Source organism: Crinia signifera, chromosome 4 (genome assembly GCF_055691185.1).
Source record: "Crinia signifera chromosome 4, ASM5569118v1, whole genome shotgun sequence".
NCBI classification, from domain to species: Eukaryota; Metazoa; Chordata; class Amphibia; order Anura; family Myobatrachidae; genus Crinia; species Crinia signifera.
This window is the reverse complement of record NC_139220.1, coordinates 18,069,262-18,092,746: the sequence shown is the minus strand read 5'-3', so window position 1 is coordinate 18,092,746 and position 23,485 is coordinate 18,069,262. Positions and strand designations below refer to the sequence as shown.

Below are 23,485 nucleotides of genomic sequence, written 5' to 3'. Positions count from 1 at the left end.
TGTGTGATATATATATATATATAAATATATATATATATACAGAGAGAGAGAGAGATAGAATAGTAAGCCTGCTTGAAGCAAATGCTTCGAAAGCTAGTAGATGTAGTTTCACTTGCTGCCAACAGATGACAGTGTTTTTATATAGATAGAACATTAATGCACCATGCAATGCAAGCAGACCCTAAAACGCGCACACCCCTCCTATAAGTGTTACAAGCATGTATGTATTTATTTATGGGCTATGTATCTGTCAGTGTATAATACAGTAACAATGCTGCACTTGTGTGTGCACAACACTTCATAACTTCCATCTTTCCTCTCCCACTACTGTGCTGTAATATGGGATGCATGCAGGAGCCAGTGGCCGGCCCCTCACTCTCTGCATCCCGCCCACATGAGTGCAGCAGCATCCCCTCTCCCTCCCTCTCCTCAGCATCCCCAACTAGGGACGCCGACAATGTGCGCATGCGCCGCTCTCTTTCCCTTCCCCCCTCCCCCGGGCAGGGCTCCTCCCACCGTCCAGACGTCACTCACTCTCTCTCTCTCTCTCTCTCTCTCTCTCTCTCTCTCTCTCTCTCTCTCGCGTGCGCGCACACCATACGCTCCCTCCCGCGAACTCCCCGGCCGGCGGGAGCGCGCCCCCCTCCCCACCTTGCCTTCGCATCCGGGCATCGCAAGCGAGGCGCCGGGGGCGCGCTTCTAGCAGCAGCAGCATCATCAAGCACCGTGGTGGGACCAACTTTTTCTCCTCCTCAAGCTTTCACTGCGCCTCGGCTGTATCACTCCGCGCTGCTCCGGTCTGTGGAAGTAGTCCCTCCTCCGCGATCGCTCCAAACTCCGGGCAGCCGGGCGGCTTAGGCACGGAGAGCGGGGACCGGCGGCGGGCAGAGGAGCCCCGGGGCATCACTCCCCTGAGTGGAGGCGAGCCGGTGTGTGAGTGTGAGTGATGAGTCCGGTCCTCTCACAACTTGCTCGCTCCGAGTAGTTCTCCTCCTCCTTACCCGGTCATCTCACCCTGCCGCCCGGGGACCGGGGTGTCCCGCCGGCCGGGGACAGGACGAGGACCGGCTGCGGGTTTGGATTTGTCTCCGGAAAGTTGGCGGCTGGGATCTGCGGTGGGGAAAGTGCGCGGCATGGAGGTGCAGAGCCTGCAGGAGGCCATCCAAGTGGAGATCCAGTGCCACCAGGTAATGCCCCAACTGCCCCGGCCCGGGGCATCTTCTGCAACTACTTTCCCAGCTCCACATGAGTCCCCTGCTCTATTGTCTATGCCCCCCCCCCCTATATTCCAGCCCCCCCCTCCAGTTACCTCCACCCCCTCTAGTTACCCCCTTCCCACTATGCATCACACCTGCCCCAGTGTACTGCCCCCTCCTCCACTCATCTACCCCCTCCCCACATTCTCCCTCATGTCAGCAGCTTTATTTATCCGTCTCATAATTCAGTATCTTGTCTCTGCCCCATCAGTGATTTATTCCATCACTTTAGTTCTGTTCTTACCCCCTCCCCCCCCATGCACACTCCCATCTGCCCCCATGCACACTCCCATCTGCCCCATGTTCTGCTGCCAGCCTGCTCTTGTGCCAAGCGTCACTTTTACTTTGTTGTCATGTTTCATTCTGTCACATTCTTCCACCCATTCTGCCCTCTCTGACAACTTCATGTCTCCAGCTGCCCCCACCCTGACGTCTCCTACTTTCTCCTTCACTTCTGTGCTCACTTTCACTTTTCTCCTCCTCTTCCTTATCCCCCCTCTTATCCTCACCCCTAATCACCCCATGTTGCACCCCTCCTCTTCCCTAATTCCCCACCATTCACTCATTCCTCCAACTTTCCCATATCCCACCCCCTATTTCCCTACTCTTCCATATTTTCCAACTCTCCTATCCCCCTCCTTTCCCCGTCTTTTACTCCCCCTCCTTTCCCTACTCCCCACATAACCCCCCTCCCCATACTGCCTCTCTGTTACTTCTTCCTCCCCACCATCCTCTCCTTTCCCCATCTTTCACTCCCCCCTTAGCCCCCCCTTTTTCTCCCCCTCTTCCTCTCCTCCTCCTCCCTCCCCATCCCCCTCCTTTCCCCATCTTTCACTCCCCCTTAGCCCCCCATTTTCTCCCTTCTCACTCTACTTCTTCCCCTCCCTCCTCCCCTACCCTATCCCCCTCCTTCCCCCTACTCCCCACTTATCCCCCCTCCCCATTTTCTCCCCCCTCTCTCTCTCTCACACTACTTCTTCTTCCTCCCCTCCCTCCTCTCCTCCCCGCCCCCTCCCTTGTCTTTTGCTGGAGCAAGCAACAAGGATTTGGAAGTAATATTGCGGTGCTGCTGCGTGGAGATTAGGACGAGACCTGAATATTTATGAGCTGGCTTGGGGGAAATTGCCTGGCACTCTCCCTGTGTTTACTTGCCTCTTTGTTCCTCCCCATTTCCATCAAACTTGAAGCACTTTCTCCTTCCTCCTCCTCATGTGACACTTCTTTTTCTTCTTCTTCTTGTTTTTCTTTTTTTTTTCTTCCTAATCCCCCCCCCCCCCCACCTTGAAATAAATAGCATTATTTTTTGTTATTCCACCCCTCATAAACTACTTGCACGGATGAAGCAAGATCCACAGGTAAATTGCAGATTTGTAGGTTGATTCTTTTTGGCAAAAAAAATAAACCCCTTTGTAGTTCGTGCGGTTCCCTGGGATTTGTTGTGTTGTGATGGAGTGCAAGCTGTGAGGAGGGAGTATAGGAAACTTTATCGGCTCGCATCTAGAATGCTCAGATCCCCCCCATGGAGAGAAATGACACCCCAGTTGGTTATTTTTGTGTGTATATGTATTAAAAAACAAACAAAAAACAAAGATTGGGGAAAGGGAGGGGGGTGTAAAGAAGCCCTTCCTATCGCCCTTAATGTTACACCCGATGATTGGCATTAATGTGTTTTGACTCTCTTGACTCCCATCTCTTCTGGAAGCTGTTGTGCATGTAGCAGATGCACTTTATCTAGGGTGCTGCATGATCTGTTTCAAGTTCTCCTCTCCTAGGAACACATTTGTTACATTGTATCCCCACTCATCTGTGTCTTTCCCTTTCTGCTCACGCCATACTTTCCAAACCCCCCCCCCCCCCCTCTCTCTGTAAAAGTCAACCAGGTTAGTGCTTTCTGTGCAGCATTCCCCCACCCCCCACCCACAGAGACTTGTGTACAGAGGACTTTTACTTGCACTCAATTTTCTTTGCTTTCATTTATTTATTTGTAATCGTCCAAGGCGTCCATTTTGGACACGGGTAGCAAAGTGCACCCTCTTCGGGTGACTTTGATTAGAGGGGGGGGGGGGGGGGTCAGCAGATGGGTGTTGGAGTGCGCCCTTTGTTGCAGATTTCTGCAGCAGCCTGAGCCCATCCATTCAGCACTTTCTCTATGGAGGCACTTTTACTCTCTTGGCATCACAAAGTTAACTCTCTGTTTGCCAGCAGTGCAGCGCACCCCCCCCCCCCCCAGGTCCCTGGTTGTGTTATGCCGGAAATGGAACGACGAAAAGAAGGGGGGTGGGGGGCAGGCACAGGAGTGTTATGTGGCCGTTCGCCTTTCAGCACCACGGACAGATGCCATTGAAAGCTTCTGTAACTCCACCTCCCCCCTCTTCCCCATCTCCTAGTGTAGTGAAATGCGCAAAGAGCTGTGTTTGTAACCCTGAGTGTGTTATGTGTGTTTTGCAAAAGGGACGCGTTCCTGGGTGGTGTTTTTGCAACACCCTAGGGCGAATTTGTGCTGATTTGATTTTCTTCCTCCCCCCCTTTTGCAATGAATGCATCGATCGCGCTTCCTCTGGAATGCAGAAGCATTTCAGCACCAAACTTGGGGACAGCTCCTCTATAAAAAAAACCCGTGCACCTCTCCCCAGGCACTGCATCTGCTACCCCCTTAACCCATTGGGTGCACGATTAAAGGCTCAGCTCCCACTTCTGTAGGAGTTTGGAGAAGCCTCGTCACGTTAATGAGGGCTTGTCAGCACTCTCAGTTTGGTAGTGGAAGCTTCCATTTTGTAAGGGAAGGGGGTGTTGGTTTCTTCCTAACATGGAGAAAAGTCTGCAGAGTTTGAGATGGGGGATGGGGCCCCCATTCATGCTGAACATTACCATTTTGATTGCTTTGATGCCATTTTTAAAGGGGGGAGGGGAAAACAACCACCCCCCCATGCACACACTCACACAACACACAAAGATGTTTAATCACTGCATGGAATCAGAAACCAGATACTTTCTTTCAGCCAAGCAAATCTTCCCCTGCCTGATACCTAAGGCTGTCAGTCCTTTAATGGAGTAAAAGAGAAGCAAGCTGTTGACTCCAGTTCCCTTTCCTTGACTGCAACAATGCAATGCAGGCTGCGCGTTTTATATTCTGCTTTAAGAACATTTTTTTTTTAAAGAGAGCAGCTGCAGTCATTTCACCGGTATTAAAATAAGTACATAAATACTTCAGACTTGGCCGTGACGCTGGCACAGTTGCACGCACATATTGAATTTTTGATATATTCTGCAGAAAAACTGAATAAATTCATTAGACACATTTGTTAGTTGGGAGTTTAAACCTGTATTTTTTTTTCTGCTTTATAAAAAGTGCATCAGGCTCAGCACCCAAAATAAACATCCCTCGTATAAGTTTAGTGGTACTTGCTTATTAAAACCCATCTTCTAGTGACCATGAAGATTAGCTGTGCTTACGTTGGTTGGAGGTGTACCGTTGCAGCACGCACATACGTGTAATGCACTGTGCACGCACGCTATACAACAAGCCTAGATCACCATGGATGCTAAGTAAAAACATCTCGCTTTCATGGTATTTTTTCGACTGTAGAGTGCCTGCACTGTGTACATCGCCCGTGTCATTATCTGCGCCAGTTGATAAAACCGCTTCATAAACTGCACTCTGAGGAAGTGATTTATTGTCGCCCATTTCTATTCACTTCATTGCTACATTTTTTTCTATCATTGCTCTATTAATCTTCCCGGGCGAAGGTCTAATAATCTGATTTGTGTTGTCATCCCACCCCAGCCCTGACTTCATTCTTGTCACACAACACACGGCTATTTACATATGGAGCTTGGGAAAGAACAAGTTGCTGCAGCGTTCTTCGGGGATTTAAAGCCCAGCTGCTTGTTTGCATTAAATTTTGCTTCGATTGTCTTTAGTGTCCCTTTGTTTTGTTTTTCGTTTTAACCTCATATATTATTGTGTGGTTTTGGGTTGGATATGCTGAGAAAGCTTAACAAATACCAAATATTGAAAGTTGTGGATATTTAGGAGCTTTTAAGTTTATTAAATCATCGGCAAGGTCTATGTTTGCAAGATTGCAGATGGCTCTCTGTACATGGTGTTCAAGCTGTGCTCTTCCTTCTGTTATGGTTCTTGTTGGAACTTATTTTTAAAACAGTTTGAATGTTAAATCTTTATTGCTGTTTTTACATTATCACGAGCATGTTATTGATGTATATAGCAGTGTACAAATGTGACATTTCTCCTGTCTAGTACATATCCTGCGTGGTTCCTTGTTTTTTCACCTCTGCAGCAGTGTTTTGTGGAAGTTCGAACCAAATGGGCCCCTCTAATTAGATGAGATTTGGCGCTGCCATAGCGCGTGGCGCTGCCAGTCCTTGCCCAGGACTCTCAGATTTACTTACACGGGCCTACAGGGTTGCAAACAAAAATCAGCAAGTTTGGGGTACAGCATGTGCTGCATAGGCGTACGCTTACTCACATGGTGAGCCGATCCACTCCTAATTAAATCACACCCCCCCCCCAAAGTATATAATTGTCAAATAATGAGACCAACCACATAAACTGTATTTGAAACACGATGCCGGTAGTAGCAGTTTACGTTAGTGGCACTGATTGCATAGAAAATGTAACATCTGTGGTACTGGATTCTTTTCAAAAGCTTTGTAGTGTTGTCATTGGTCTACAGTGCAGCAAAATGGCCGCTGCCTGGAGCCTCCTTCCAACTAATACTAAGCCATTCAGAAAATGTTTACAGCACGCAATGAATGACTCTTTCTGGTGTTGTTCCCACTGTTTAGAGGAGAAATACAGTCTTGAGACTTTGCTGAACGCAGGGAACTCTTAATTACTGAAGATGATACTGTAATAAAAATGTAATGTAGGCAACCTCAATGACAGGGCATGCTGGGCTGTTAGTTCCAACAGAAGTGTGTGGAAACATAGGGCCTTATTCTAGTTCACTCTTTCTGACAAAATCCTTCTTAGATGGACAAAACCATGTGCACTGCAGGTGGGGCAGATTTAACTTGTGCAGAGAGAATTAGATTTGGGTGGGGTTTTACTTCAGAGTGAGATCTATATTGCAGTGTAAAAATAAAGCAGCCAGTATTTACCCTGCACAGAAACAAAATAACTCACCCAAATCTAATTATCTCTGCGCATTTTACATCTGCCCCCCTGCAGTGCACATGGTTTCGTCCTTCTAAGGAGGATTTTGTCAGAAAGAGTGAACTAGAATAAGGCCCATAGTTTCCAAACCTAGTTTAAACTTGCCCAAAACATTTGGAAGATTAGTTCTGTAGTCGCTGCACTTTTTGAAAATATCCCATGAGCCTAAAAAGATCCGGCTAGCTCATAGATTTTCCTGACTGTAGTGTTTTCCTGTGCCTAAGAAGATGGTATCGTGGGAGAAGTGTGTAAATGCATTCAGATGAAAACATTGGGATTATTTTTCAGTCCCTAAATTGTATTCCCATAAAGACCCTATATATGGTTTCGGCGTTTTATTTTTTTTGCATATGTTGAATGAGATGTATTTATGTAATGTTTGTTAGATGATCAGTGCATGCTGCCAGATTTTTTGGAAAGTTCACCCCATGGGATCAATTCAGTCTGGAGTGAGTTTGCGAATAGATTTTGGGTCTGATTCAGATCCATTCGCAGGGCTGGAATGGAACGCCCGCGCTTATGCACAGATCACAGTGAGAACGGCTCGCAGGACCTAATTGAATTAACCCATACGTCAACTTGCTGTCCCTTTAATGTGTATGTGATCTATGGCAATATGAAACAGATTTGTTGATTGGGAATGATGATGGTTTTTTATAAAAGGTGAGATTGTAGATCTAGATTAGGCATGTCCAACCTGCGGCCCTCCAGCTGTTGTGAAACTACACATCCCAGCATGCCTTGCCATAGTTTTAGGATGCCCTAATATCAAAACTGTGGCAAGGCCTTCTGGGATGTGTAGTTTCACAACAGCTGGAGGGCCGCAGGTTGGACATGCCTGATCTAGACCATGATTGTAGTCTACACCAGCCTTTCAGCACTGACACAGCTGACTCCACATGTTCAGTTATACATGGAGTTATACATATATTAGAATGTAAGATCTCACGAGCTAATACTTATGTCAGTGTCGTCTGTTGATGCAGCTATAGTTGTGTACGCTGTTGTCCTTTATTGTATTCAGCGGTTTCCTGTTTTGCTTATTCGTTTATGTACTCTGTAATTTTGCGATGCGGATCCCTTCGCTGCGTTATATAAAGTATATTATTATTATTATTGTTGTTGTTATATGAGTTTTTCCTGTGTTGATTGTCACCTTCACAGTTTATTAGTGTTTGGACTTTATCAGCCAGATAAAGAACTTGTACCTTGATGAATGGATGCTGATCTTTGTTGGGTCTCTCGTGGTTCTTTACTCTATGAACCAAAGTCATGTTTTTGGAAATCCACTGAAAGTTCCTGGTCGTTAAATGATGGCCAGTGCGACAGTTATGTGACGGCTGTATACATTCCTGCTAGTGCCACGGGCCGTCATACGCCATTGTCAGCGCTACAGTTATGTGACTGCTGTATACATTCCTGCTAGTGCCACGGGCCTTCATACGCCATGGTCAGCTGATTAACTTCATGGTATCTCCGGTAGGGTTGTGATTCCTTGTAATTAAACCATGTTTAATTGGGTAAGAGTCATGGGGTCGACTCAATGAAGGTCGACAGGGCTGAAGTCGACACCTGAAATAGCATTAGGTTTACAGTCAGAAGGTCTATACAAGTTTTTCGCTGTTATTTTGTCCTGAATGTCGACGTAGTCGACACGGACACCATCTGAGTGTACCATGACCCCTCGCAACGCTCGGCGCACTATTACATTTTTCCACAGCACCATAGTGGACGGTAGGGTATGAAATACCACCTGTCGGCACATGTCGGCTGAAAAATATATAAAAAACTTGAAAACTTATGTCGACCTTTTCACTGTCGACCTTCAGTGGTCGAGCTAATGTATGTCAACCTTTTTAGAGTCGACCCAGAGACCGTGGGTGAAATTGCCTAAGATGTGAAATACACTTCACAGGTCATGTTGCTGTGGGCAACCAATCACATCCTGTGTACTATCTTCTAGAGGGTGGTAAATAAATAAGAAGTAGATTCTGATTGGTTGCCTATAGCAATATGAACTGTGAAGTGTATTTCACATCTTAGTAAATTTCACCCCCGTATCTCTAATTAGTGCCTATATCATTTTGATTTCCTTAAAGTTGTGTTTTGGATCATCCTAGACAAATATGCTGAGATTTTTATGTTTTACTTTTGTGTGGTTTGTATTTGTGTCTTATGGTTGTTTCTGTTCCGTCGGTATACAAAATCTATCCCACTGCTTTATCATATGCACTTCCTCTGCTCCTAGGAGGAGCGAGAGGGCTCTAATGGGCCCCACACACATAGCAATGTGTGTAGGGTGACCTAGCTATGCTACGTTGGGCACTGCTGCGCCGCTGTCGCTCAGCACACAGCGCTGGCAGCCCACACACAGACTGGAGAACACTGGCGACCATCGAGATTGATGGACACTGCCCATCAATCTCGGCCAGCGACGCACGGGTACGCGTATTGCTGTCGTTATAGCCGCCACACACACACACCGATGTTGGGTCATTTTGTAAGTGACTTAGCCAAACTAAAGGTGCCCATATACTATGTCGCCCGTTTTCGTCACTTTAAGCCGATAAATCGTGTGAAATCGGCCCCAAATCGCATGTGTGTGACATCCGATACAATGCGCATTGGACCAGATTAGGTGGTCAGACAGCCTGCACATATGACCATGTCTGACCTTGGGTGCTGGCGCTGCTGCGGGAGCTGGCGCTGCAGCGGGCGGTGAGGAGAAGTGGGGCTGGCGGTGGGTGCTGGAGCTGCAACGGGCAGTGAGGTGCTGAGCACTAGCGGGTGTTCAGCAGGACAGGCAGCGGCGGGTATTAGATTTTTAAAATAACCTGTCAAATGACTGGCAAGCCTCTGAATGGTTGAGAGCTCTCTCAGCCAATCAGCGGCCGCTCAGAAGGGAGGCCGCTGATTGGCTGAGAGTGCATTGAAGACATGAGTAAAGTATAAGATGAACAAGTTATACAAATCTCCCGGCAGTGACTCCTCTTGGACTGGTTTCAGTATTTCATGTTAGAGTTTTGATACTGAGTTTAAGTTTGTTCCAGTAGTTGAGGCCGGTGTTGCTTTACCTCTGCGTGTTTCTACAGATCAACAGTACAAACTATCACTGTAAACAAGTAACAAGTGAAATGCATTTGTATTCTGTATTTCCAAGGACATTATCCATTTTTTATACTGTATATGGTACCAAAATAGCTCTCTAACATGAATTTGTATTCTTGAATTCATTGCTGTAATCCCTTTGTTGTGACATTAAAAGGCCAAAGAAGAATATTGTACACAAGTAGGGCACCGATGACTTGTCTCATTCGGAATCTTTACTTCTGTGCGATTGTTTTTTTTTTTGACAAACAAATAAAAAAAAATTGTTTCTATTTATAAATTCAGAAATACTTTTTATTCTTTAGGGCAAATAAAAATTACATTTTAATACAGGTTGAGTATCCCTTATCTGAAATGCTCGGGACCACGAGCATTCCGGATAAGGGAATTTTCCGGTTTTTGGAATAATTTTTTTTAGGCATACTTAACTGTCCCCTGGTGGTGCCCGGTGGTCCCTCGGCGTCCACGTTGTCCCCCGGAGTCCACAGCACGCCTTCAGCACAGTCTCCGGAGTCTCCAGCGGTCCCAGGAGTGCTTTGCGTGAGTTCCCAGGCGAGCCGGTGACCTCACCGGCGCGCGCATTCACGCAAAACACTCCTGGGACCGCTGGAGACACCGGAGAGGATGCTGATGGCCTGCCTGGTTAGGGGAAAAAAAAAAATTCAAATTGTTCCAAAAAAACACGGTTTTTGGAATAATTCGGATACGGGATACTCAACCTGTATAAAGAAAATAATAATAAAGAAAATTCATTAATTATATTAAACAAATAGTGTCTCTCCCGTATTACAGTAGTTTGTTTACTGACCCAGAAAAGATCAACACAAGTTTCTCATGGTTTTTTTTGTCTATGTTGGCATTTGTCGACATGGACCCCGAATTAGTGTAATACGTCCCCTTGTTTCGATCGGCTCGCTATGCTTTGACAAACTGTCCACTTTTTTCATGTGTCAAATTTTTCCCTGTCGACCAATAAGGGTTGACCTAGACACCTTTGACCTATGAACCGGAATCAGTTTGTTTTCCAATCAACGATGGCGTAATATGGTAATCTGTACGCTTTCATTACCTGTCACAAATAGACTATTTTGGTTTACTGTTCGGGTTAAACAGCACTTTATTTTTCAGTATAATTTAATATATAAAGGCACAGACTGGGGGGGGAGGGGGGGGGGTTCAGTTGTTTGGTAAGTCGTAATAATGGGCACCCAGTGTTGCCGGTCAATTGTTTTGGTGCCCTTTAATTATGTTATGCGGTCCCTGGATTGACAATGTCTATGTCAACAGTCACTAAGTCGACCACTAATGGTCTACACCTGGAAATGGTACCATAAGTCGGCACAGATAGTTGTCGACACAAGCTTAAGGTCGACATCCACAAAGTCGGTGTGAGTTTTTTTAAGAGTTTTTTTTTGGGTGTAGACAGACTCGTTTCATACTTTAATATCCAAGTGGGCATAGAGTGAGAATATAACAGTGTGCCGAGCGCAGTAAGTGCACGTGGACACCAATAACCGTGAAAACTTGGGTCAATCTTGTAGGTTTTGGCCTTGTCGGCCATTTACAGATGCCTAAAGTGGCCAAACCCAACTAAATTAAAGGGCGTGATGGAAAAAGTGCTGTTAGGGCACCCAAACGGCCCTCACCACCCGCGAGTGGGTCTGGCCCCCCCGCCACCCCAAGCAGGTCTGCCTGCACTCCACCCACCCGCGAGTGGGTCTGCCAGCAAACACCCCCCCGTGTGTGTGTGTGTTTATTATTTAATGTTTCCCTATTTTATGATCTGTTTCTCGTATACCTATCCTATAGATATTTATCTGAATGCCATGTGGCTGACTCACTGCTCCGTCTCCCATCGCCTTGTACTGTATAAGCCGTAGCGGAGTAACACAGCGTGGGGTAACACGAGCTCCCGTGCAGCGACAGCATCCCTCGTACAGCATTACCTCTCTCTCGTCTACAACTTCCTGTACAAACTGCTTTACAGCCGCAGTAATCCTTGTACTTCGTACAACTGTTCTCTAATGATATACACATTCTTCTCCCCATTAATCATTCCATTGTGTTCCATTGTCAGGGTCTTAAAGGGGCACTGTCATAACAAAATATGGTGTGTGGTTTTTTTTTTTTTAAATCCATGTTTTTGTGATATCCATTCTTGAGCACGGCTTACTTAGTCATTTTGATTTAACCATCTGTGCTCAGCCGTCAATATCCTTAAAACCTGGAATGTTAGGGTGCTTTGAGAACCGTGTTTGGGAAGCATTGACCTAGCTTGTACAAGTACAAACCACGCAAACGGCAATATCTATGCTCCTAACAGTCACTGCTTTGCAATACTTATGTGTACATCCCCCCAAAATATGTACAATAGATAATGACACCGCCTACTCAAGAACATAAAAACTAGTGCCGTCATTAGGGAGCGGGTGCAATCACAAATTACCGGTACACACAGTGACATCGCGGTCTGAATCTCCCGGAACCGACATATAGGGTCAACGCCACGCTAATGTGTACCCAGCACGCCATATTTCGGACAGGAAACGAGTGTTATTAGCCCCGCCTACCTTACGGATCGCTCACACCGTCCGAATGCGGTAAGACGCCGAGCGTACGGACCGCGAGTGGATGTTTCATGTGAACACCTCCCCCATCTGTGGGAACCTCCCCTAACCTCCGATGGTCGCTGAGCATCGAATGCTGGACCGAGCGGTCAGGCAGCACCGAGTGCTCCAGACCACTCTGACATTTCTCCATGCAAAAGCAGGGATATGGGCGGGTAGCTGGCATCCGGCTATGTCATATGTCCGCCCCCCACACGTGCGTCACGGCCGCATTACCATACGTACGCCCAGCGTTTGCATGGGAACGCCCATGAAACGCGGGGCGTATGCATATGGTAATGAGCCCAAACAGCCCTTCACGCCCCTCTCCACCCCCTGCTCGGATGGTTCTGTACGATCGTTCTCTGCACGGACCTCACTCCGTGTTCAGACGTGCGAGGCGTTCGCACATGCGAAGATACGCCTCCGCACATTCGCAAATACCAAACATCGGCCGTCCGGCCGCACACGCAGCAGCCCGAATCAATCAGAATAAGGGCCATTGAGAGACCCGATTGATAATACAGGATATATATATATATATTCTTTTTAAATGCTTTGCATTCAGCCTGCATATTTGCACAACCTACAGAGTGATGAAGATATCCTGGCATGCATTTAGAGATTGGAAAATGTCCACAAGGAAATGGAAGCCAAAAATGAAGTCTTGTCCGCTGGCAGATGCTGGGATGGCCGTACTATATAAAATGAAATTGCTGCCGAGTTTGTAATGTCAGATGCCAATCCGTCCGGAGAGATGAGCTAATATCTCATTTATATTATTTTTGGTGACTTAGTAATCATCCGTGGTCCATGAACACCTAATGCTGCAGGAACCGCACAGCGGCGGAATGCCGTCTCAGAGGACGTCGTGTGTGCAGACATTATTTTGTTTGCCAGAAATGATCGTGTTGAACTGTACCACATGGAACAGCGTTTTGGTGTGAAATATATTTTTTCGTTTTTCAATGACTTGAGAACTGGAAATGACTTTATCTGGATAAACAGTCTTGGTTGTTCTAGCATCTCCTCTTTGACCCAATGACTCATATCCCATGATTTGGCTAGAAACTTGAAGTAAATTTACTAAGTTGGGAGTTCTATTAAAGATGTGATGTTGCCCATAGCAACCAGTCAGATTCTACTTCTGATTTATTTAGTACCTTCTAAAACAGGGGTGGCCAAACCGGTCCTCAAGATATACCAACGGTCCATGTTTTCCAAACCACCTAGCTGGTGCACAGGTGTAGTCATTACTAAATGTTACATTTCCCTGACTCGCTAGCTGGTGCACAGCTGTAGTCATTACTAACTGTCACATTTCCCAGACCGCCTAGCTGGTGCACAGGTGAAGTCATTACTAAATGTTACATTTCCCTGACTCGCTAGCTGGTGCACAGCTGTAGTCATTACTAACTGTCACATTTCCCAGACCACCTAGCTGGTGCACAGGTAAAGTCATTACTGTCACATTTCCCAGACCACCTAGCTGGTGCACAGGTGCAGTCATTACTAAATGTCACATTTCCCAGACCACCTAGCTGGTGCACAGGTGCAGTCATTACTAAATGTCATATTTCCCAGACCACCTAGCTGGTGCACAGCTGCAGTCATTACTGTCACATTTCCCAGACCACCTAGCTGGTGCACAGCTGCAGTCATTACTAACTGTCACATTTCCCAGACCACATAGCTGGTGCACAGTTGAAGTAATTACTAACTGTCACATTTCCCAGACCACCTAGCTGGTGCACAGGTGTGGTCATTACTAGCTGTCACATTCCCCAGACCACCTAGCTGGTGCACAGCTGTAGTCATTACTAACTGTCACATTTCCCAGACCAACTAGCTGGTGCACTGGTGCAGTCATTACTAACTTACACATTTCCCAGACCACCTAGCTGGTGCACTGGTGCAGTCATTACTAACTGTCACATTTCCCAGACCACGTAGCTGGTGCACAGGTGCAGTCATTACTAACTGTCACATTTTCAAACCTGCTGCATTCATTCCTACTATAGAGCCACAGGTTGCCTGAAAAACATGAACTGTTATTAGATCTTGAGGACAGGTTTGGCCTCCCCTGGTCTAGAAAATAATAGATATAATCTCATTGGTTTCTATGAGCAACATCACACCTTCAATATAACTTCCATCTAATGCTGTGTACACACGGGGGGAGATATATTGCTAGCAATATATTGCTTGCAATATATTGCTGAGCAATATATTGCTCAGTGTCTCTTTTTCAACAAGCGACCAGAGATGGTCGCTGTTGAAAACGAACCTCTGCTGGGGGTGCCGCAGAGGTAATTAGCACCAGCGATTACAATGGGGCAGAAAACGGGAGCGCGCACCCGGCGATTTATCGCCGGGGCACACTCCCAATCACTGGCAATATGGTCGCCTGCGACCATATTCCCAGCGATTATAGCACCTATCTCCCCCATGTGTACGCACCTTTAGTGAATTTACACCTGCGTATTATATGCAGTTTCTTCAATTCCAGGCTATATGCATAGTAAGTCTTTATAGTTGGAGATCAATAATATTACAATGAAATTCAGTCTCTTCGTTATGACTCAGTTTAACCCTTTGTCCCATCGCTTACTCAATAAGAACTGAACCAAGGGGAGAATTTTTTGGGGTAATAAAGTTGTTATGGGGGCCAGCAGTGCATAAACGCATGAAGAGGACTGTGGGGGCATTAAGCAAGAAGTAGCTTGAGGGGGGGGGGGGGGGGGGTTTCTATCAATTACCCATGGTCTTCGTGCCATCTTCTTGCCCATTAGTGGGCTACATTCCTACTAAAATTGGTACCAACTTCAAAACTGCTGCTACAATTGCGTAGGTGATATTTAATACATGGAGATACTGTAGGTTCTTAGCTAATGTTGGTTTTGAGGATATCCATGCTTGAGAACAGGTGGCTTAATTCTTATTTAAGTCATTTTGATTGATCCAACAGTAAAAAAAAACTTAAAACCTGGACTGTAATGGGTGAGTTTGGGAAACTGATGTCATTTAACTAATCCAAGTGATGAGGATATAAGGAAAGCGAAGGCTGGTGATTTTCATCTGTGATAATGTCACCTCTGCAGTGGTTTTCCTGGCGATAGCTTGTGGCCTCTCCAGAGGTATCTGAGCTGCACCTGGCTGCCTGACACTCGGAGAGTCTTAATGCCAGGGGGTGTAAATGAAAGATGACTCTATACGATGTACATACAAGCCATATGGCTCAGAGACTAGCAATAGGTGCTTCTTGTCAGCTTATGGGAGGACATATGGCAGTCATTTGATTTCATTGCAATTTATTAATTTTCTGTTCTGCAGCAAGTATTACACAGGAGAATGTCCTAATGTAATCTGAGAGCAGCACGGACGGTGTAATGGTTAGCATTACTGTCTCACAGTGCTGAGGTCATGGGTTCTATTCCCACCATGTGTTATATATACTGGGCAGTACGGATGGTGTAATGGTTAGCATTACTGTCTCACAGTGCTGAGGTCATGGGTTCTATCCCCACCATGTGTCATATATACGGGGCGGCACGGATGGTGTAATGGTTAGCATTACTGTCTCACAGTACTGAGGTCATGGGTTCTATTCCCACCATGGCCCTAACTGTGTGGAGTTTGTATATTCTCACAGCACTAAGGTGAGAGGTTCAATTCCCACGGTGCCTCTAACTATGTGGAGTTAGTATATTTTCCCCGTACTTGCGTGGGTTTCCTCCGGGTACTCCGGTTTCCTCCCACAGTCCCAAAATATACTGGTAGGCTAATTGGCTCCCAACAAAATTAACCCTAGAATGTCTGTGTGTGCGTGTACATGTGGTAGGGAATATAGATTGTAAGCTCCACTGGGGCAGGGACTGAAGTGAATGTTCAAATATTCTCTGTACATCGCTGCGGTATATGTGTGCGCTATACTGTTAATAAATAAATGTAAGCCTATTTTATAACGTTCACATCTGTACAAGTTGCACTACCGTCCTTGTCCTGATTTCATTAACACAAAGTGGGGATAACAAAATCAATGAAAAAATGTTGTGATTAGACAAAAAAAAGTTTCTCACCCACCCTCTATTACTATATTTTCTTTTTGAAACTGAATTCCGGTCCCTGCTCCTAGCCCCATCAGACAGGTCTGAAGATAGTGACAATTTATCCCCAGATTGAAGACCCCGGTATTATTTTATTGATAAACACTGCTGATAGGTAATAAGTGCAAATAAAAACGAGCAAACCTTTTAATAAGACTCAGGATTTGAAACAGACTTAAGTCCCCAATACACTTGTGTGATTTGGCCTGATGCCAACGGATTGGGTGAAATCGGGCGAACTCACAAGTGTTTGACAACCGAATTGACTCGATGTGTGGTCCCGTACACATCTGTCCAAAGTCGGAGATCAGACGTGCTTCACATAAGATAAATCGTATGTGCAGCTTTTTAGCACCCGCGATGTATTGCATCCGATTTCCCTTGAACTCCCCCAGCAGCTCTCCAGCAGTACTTTTACATGCGATACTTGCATGCGATTTATCGCATGTTAAAAAAATGGCACATCAAGTGCCAAATCGGATGGAAGCACTCCGGGGAGCTGCCGGGGGAGCTCAAGGGGAATCCGGTCCGACTTTTTTGAGCCACAAGTCGGACAAGTGTGTGAGGGCCTTAAAGAGCTGCAGTCATTTCTGCTGCTGTGATGTCACTGGTCCCGCCCCTTTGTATAAATCTAAAGTAAAGTGAGAATTTCTGGAGAGCAAGTCTGTCCGGCTGTCAGTCACTCATTCTAGATCATATGAGTGTAACCTCATATCAGTCACTCATACTCCATTCACAGATGCATTTTTTTAGCCCGTTTGCACTGATTTGGTGCTAAGAACCGAGTAAATGTGAACCTGCGCATCATGTATAATGGTGTCCTATAATGGCTTTGCTAGTTCCGTGCAATTTGCCAGAGGCATGAACCACTTTTCTTGTTCCTTGTCAGTAAGCAGATGTTGTCCCATTCCGTCACCTTACTCATTTTGCAAGTAATTTTCAATGGAAATCCTTAGCAGTCACGGAGACTGATCATGTTCCTTCCCCCCCTGAGTGTTCTACCTTCATGTTACATATCCTCCTGTTCCAGGAATAACGCTAGACAAACCCTGCTGCAATACTAATATTTATTACAGTATTATGGGGGTTATTCTGCTCGCAACGGTGGGACCGTAAACGGGCGGATCGGGGTTTTTTTCATCTGCGCATGCTTACCTTTCGCAATGCGCAGGCGCGGCGACCTCACACCCCTCACGGACGGGTCTCTCCGTGCGAAAAAACCTGTCCGCAAGAGTACGGACATTGTGGGCGGCATGGGGGTGTTTTTAGGGGAGAGGCTGGAATAATGAGGGAAACTGGGCGTAAACATGGGCGTACATGGGGGTGTGCACCAAAAATGTACGGTGCTACAACCGCTCGATCGGCGAACGCACCGTGCATTTTGGGCCAAAAACAGGCGGACGTCAAAGATAGCTCCAGACCACCCCTAGAGATACCGTATGAGAGCGGACGCCTGGGTCTGCTAATTAACGCTGATGACTAGTCAAACACATACACCTGAATGTAATAAGCAATGCTGCAGCCTATTAAGTCACAACCATTATTTCACTACCTGCAAGCCACACACAGCCCTCAAACACATTGGAAGCATATCTTTCTACACTTCTCTACATGTAAAGGTTGGTTTCATTTTAGGTAAGATTCATTCTCATATATGGCAAGGTAGTTAGTTTATAGCCATCTACACCCATTCAGTAAGTGTTTTTATATACTTTAAAAAGCAGGACACTCAATTTACAGAAGTCGACATGTGTCAACTTTTTCACTGTAACACAAACATACCAGTTTTTTATTAGGAAAAAGACACATAAACCACATCTAAGAGCAACAAGGATGTTTTTGGACTCAATTTCTACTTGCACTGTGGCGTACGCTTAGATATATGCAAGATGTCGGTGGGGAAACGGACGGTACCCGTCTGTATACGGTGCCGTACGCTCTGTTGTACGCCAGTTATCGGTGGCTAAGAGGAGATTCGTCCGTGTACGGTGGCGTACGCTCAAGTGTACGCCACTCCCCTTTGTCGGTGTTTGTGACCGTCTGTGTGCAGATGTTTTGTGGGCGGACTTACGCTCACCATCCGCGTACGGGAAACGGACGGTGAAACGGACCGTACGTACGTTGCAACGACATAACCAGAATAAGGCCCTATGTAATAATCCACAGGATAATACAACAATTATTTAGTTTGTGGCCACAGGTCCCTTTGCCTGTCCTTTTGTTATTACCTTCCTTACAATGTTACCATGTTGTCACATTCTTACTATGCAGGAAGTACGGAGATCTTGGTCTGATATAACCGACTTAATGGTTTTGTTTACGTCCCTATTTTGTAGTCACAATAATCACTTGACACTGCAAAATCGCTGATGTTACAGTTAAATACAACCTCTTCAGGCCATTGAAATATAATATGCATATATTCTGCAAACTCATCAGCTTCCCCTGCATAATGTAGATTCCGTTACGTTTTCCACACAAGTCTAAGTTCCTTCTAAACTGATGCAGTTTACAGCGGACACAAGGACAACATCTCCCTAATAAGCAGCGTACAAAGCCCAGCTAGCCCGAATTCTGTCCTGCTGAGGCTGCGTCCATGAATCTGGGGAAGCAAAATGCTTGAGATGTTTTGGCTGGGGGGGGGGGAGATTTACGAAAGCTTTAAAAATCAACAGTGATGGTGTTGCCCATAACGACCAATCCGATTCCAGTTACGAAATCACTATTGCAACCTAGAACATGATAGACAGAATTTGGTTGCTATGGGAAATGCCACCACTTTTTATTATTATTGGGGGGGGGGGGGGGGGGGGGTGTATTCAATCTTGTATGGAATTTTCAACTAGCTGAAAAATCTGGACTTACGGTTACAATCACAGCCGCAAAATTTTTGAAAATGCGTCCATTTTCGTCAAAAACAGATGGATCGGCCAATAATTCGCTGATTCACGTGTTTGCTGACCCTCCAGCTGTTGTGAAACTACACATCTCAGCATGCCTTGCCATCGTTTTAGCATTCTCTAATAGTAAAACAGTGGCAAGGCATGATGGGACGTGTAGTTCAAAGCCATATATCGGATTGGTGCACACTTTTTGCCTAGTGTGTACCTGACTTTTTTACAATGATTTTAAAAGTACACACAAGTTTTAAATGCAAATTTCAGAAATAAAATAAAAGGAAAAAAAAGACAGAACCGTATCCTACAATCCTGAAGTGGGGGGGTCCTCCACAAGAAATCTCTCGTCGCCTACAGCCTGCTTGCTCGACCCCCAGGTAGTGTGGGATTGGATTATAAAACAATTAAATGGATAAGAACCTGGTTGCAGGATAGGAAACAGACAGTTGTCGTAAATGGAGTGCATTCTATGGAGGGACATGTTACCAGTGGAGTACCCCAGGGATCTGTACTTGGACCAGTGCTCTTTAATATCTTTGTCAGTGACATTGCAAATGGTATTGAAGGGAAAGTATGCCTTTTTGCAGATGATACAAAGATATGCAACAGAGTAGACACACCAGGAGGGGTAAATCAAATGACTGATGATCTAAGTAAACTTGAGAATTGGTCAAGAGAATGGCAACTACAGTTTAATGCTAAAAAATGCAAAATTATGCACTTGGGACTCAAAAACCCAAAGGCTCAATATAGTATAAATGGCACTATAATGGAAACTACTGAGGAGGAAAGAGATCTAGGAGTCACTATTTCAAGTGACTTAAAGGCAGGGAGGCAATGTAACAAAGCAATGAGGAAGGCTAGTCAGATGCTTGGTTGCATAGGGAGAGGAATCAGTAGCAGAAAAAAAGACGTAATAATGCCACTTTATAGGTCATTGGTACGACCTCATCTGGAATACTGTGTCCAGTTCTGGAGGCCATATCTTCAGAAGGATATAAATACATTGGAGAGTGTACAAAGAAGGGCAACTAAAATGGTTCATGGCCTACATCACAAAACTTACCTGGATAGACTAAAAGATCTTAACATGTATAGTTTGGAGCAGAGAAGGGAAAGGGGGGACATGATAGAAATCTTCAAATATATCAAGGGTTTTAACATAGTACAGGTGGGAAATTTTCTTCAAAGGAAAACAAGTAATAAAACACGAGGACATGCACTGAAACTGGAGGGAGGTAGGTTCAGGGGAAATGTTAGAAAGAATTACTTCACAGAAAGGGTAGTGGATAAGTGGAATAGCCTCCCATCAGAGGTGGTAGAGGCTAAGACAGTAGAACAATTTAAACATGCTTGGGATAGGCATATGAATATCCTTACAAAGAAATAAGGATTAAAAAGGGTTGAGTTTACCTGAAGGGTAAAAAAGGGGCAGACTAGATGGGCCAAATGGTTCTTATCTGCCGTCAAATTCTATGTTTCTATGTTTCTATGACTTGACACTTATACAGGTCATTCTGGAAAGGGCATCTTTCGACTTCACTATACTGCTTGTTTTTTCCTGTTTTGAACAAAACTTTATTGATTTCAGAACAAGACAAACACTGCTGTGCTGGTTTTTGATTACGAGAGTGATCTTGAAGCTGGAATCGGTACATTTCTTCTGATTCCATCCAAAATGAATTTAGACTCCACGTCCCTTGGTAGTTAGCAGGGGTATGACCAGCGTTTTCATGGGCGCACCGCACCCACTGTTTTTGTGAAATGCTGGGAGGGAGTACCCCTGTGCCCGCCCCCTGTCCGCCCATTATGGAGTGTTAATGGCGATTAAATATGACCAAAGAAACAATAAGTGAAAAGCGCGAGTTACGTATTAAGTCCGTAACCAGCGTACCCTTTATGCCTAGCTACGTGCGAACAAAACGTAGCGCAGCGTAGCGTACCTTTTTCGTGTATTATACACCAAAGAACCAATACCTTAATAAGAGATCCTTTCGCAGTACTTTGACTCTGATCTGCGAATATACCTTTTAAGGACAGAGTCCGTAATAAACCTTTATCGCTAAATGCGAATAACAGACACAACCACGGTATAGAAGTAAGGAGATAGGAACTCCACAAAAAGATGTATTTAAGTCCCTAATGGACAAAAGGGGGTTACAGAAATAGAAAATACAGGTATAACAAGTTATACAATAGTCTAACAAAGTATATACTATACAGGCTCTACTAAGGGAAGAAAAACAGATACAAGACACAATCAGCCAACAATACACTAAGGATAAATACCGTTAAATGCAACCGTTTACCGTCTCATCAAATATGCGAAGCGCAGTCCGGTCAGAGCTCGCTATCGTTCAGGGATGAACTATAGCCCGGTAGAAAGTCAGGGAAAGGTAAATGTGCCGAAGAGACTTTGGCTGCTCTGGGTCTCCTATCTTATAGGGTCAGAAAGGGGAGGTCAAAGGCCGTTCTCATTGGTCAGAGGTCGTATGTCAGGTCAGCTGTGATTGGGGGGTAAGATGATACACCTGGTTTGGCTAGGTCCAGGGGAGTGAACTTTAGGAGTCCTTTGTTTGATGGTTTCGGCGTCAGCAGTGATAGGAACCGGTTTCATCTAGATTCCTTTGTTACATACTTTCAACAGAAACTGTCCCTGGAATATGGATTATGTCCATAACTATCGGGCCGTGTATATTGCGAAATATTCGCAATGACCGGAATACTTCGCACAATGAACGGAACGGAACGGTACTAAACATGATACAGACAGATGTATGCAGGGCTAACTAAGCTATGTGTGGCGTTCTAAACCTTTAACTACATTTCACTTAGTGTCAGTATGTATTTATGAATTTATGTGTGATAGTATGGCTACTCTTCTGGTCCACTTTGTCACACATACTCGGGTATGGAAACTTTATTTGCGCAACTCTGCGAACCAAAATGGCGGCCATACTATCCTAAAATGGCGTGTGTGCAACTAGACTTCCACAGGAGCAAATGTTTTTTGTCATTCATGATGAATTTTGTGATGCAGGCCCGCGTTCCACATGTTTTGTGGTTCACCCAGCAGACGCACTGTGCTGTGCGACATCACCAGCTGTCAAAATCTGCCATACAATGACACAATGGGCCTTATTCTGGTTGACTCACTCGGATACACATCCGGAGTGCGTTTTTCTGCTGAGTGCGCATGCGTACCGTACGCAATGCTCATGTGCAATGTCGGCACACCGCACTCGGATGGAACTCTGTGAATAAAAATTCTCCACCGAGCACGCCCGGTCAATATGGGCATAATGAGGGCATATCGTTGGGCGCGGTCTGAAAAGTGGACAAAACTGGGCGTATACCGGGGCGTACACATGGGTGTGGACCAAAACTGCAGGGCGGTGGCCTCGGTCTGCTCACGGCTACAGCCCCAAAACATTTGAAAAAAAGCAGGTTTCATGCCTCGCACCACCCACCCAGTTAATCGGCACCGCATTCGCTTGGGCGCACCGTAGCGAAAATACTCCCAGCTGCACACAATACTAACCCAGTGCTTGGGTTCATTTAGTTAATCACAGACTTTTTGAAGAAAATAATGTGCATTCATAGCTATCCAGTCTCCGAGCGGTAAAAATTAGATCCGTCTGAGCACAGTAGCTTACGCGCATTTGCACGCCACTCCCCTTTGCTTGTGCGACCGACGTTTGGTGGCTTCACGGGTGTGCTTTCGCTATCTGAGTGAGGCGTACGCTCGGATACGTGCGAATGTGTATCCGAGTGAGTGAACCAGAATAAGGCACATTGCGTGGTGCTGGGGTGGTTGCGTTACGGCATTATACCTGGCCTAGTCCCGTCGTAAGTACAGCACATCACATAGGGCGATACGATGAGCATAGGCCCTTATTCAGATCTGATCGCAGTACAAATTTGTTCTCAAAATGGGGAAAACCATGTGCACTGCAGGTGGGGCAGATGTAACATGTGCAGAGAGAGTTACATTTGAGTGGGGTGTGTTGAAACTGAAATCTAAATTGCAGTGTAAAAATAATGCAGTCAGTATTTACCCTGCGCAGAAACAAAATAACTCACCCAAAACTAACTCTCTCTGCACATATTATAGTGTTCCCGCTAGGCTGTTTTAGCGCTGCGCCCTGCCCGATATTTTAAGGGCAAAATGCGCCCTGCCCCTCTCGCAGTGCCCCGCTAAAACAGCCTGGTGCAGCTTGCACGGGGAAGCCCAGCGCTGCCTTAGACGGCGATGCCTGGCGCTTCCTCTGCATCTTGGCGACATCTTCGGCGGGGCCGGGCCCGCCCACTTTAGTGACGTCGCCGGCCCGCCCAC

The 23,485-nt window shown here is 45.7% G+C and overlaps 1 protein-coding gene across 5 annotated transcripts in view; it reads left to right on the top strand.

Moving 5' to 3' along the window:
* The first annotated feature begins 663 nt into the window (after positions 1–663).
* The window catches only part of PHF21B (PHD finger protein 21B), a 71,644-nt gene continuing 48,822 nt past the window's right edge, over positions 664–23,485 (top strand). For 2 of the 5 annotated variants that reach the window (XM_083181275.1, XM_083181274.1), the window contains exon 1: positions 2,468–2,611. In XM_083181275.1, coding sequence (XP_083037401.1) covers positions 2,594–2,611 — 18 coding nt within the window. In that variant the 5' untranslated portion in view covers positions 2,468–2,593. Of the gene's footprint in view, positions 1,188–2,467; positions 2,612–23,485 lie in introns of those variants that run through there. The other 3 variants (XM_083181272.1, XM_083181270.1, XM_083181273.1) reach the window with 3 other exon arrangements.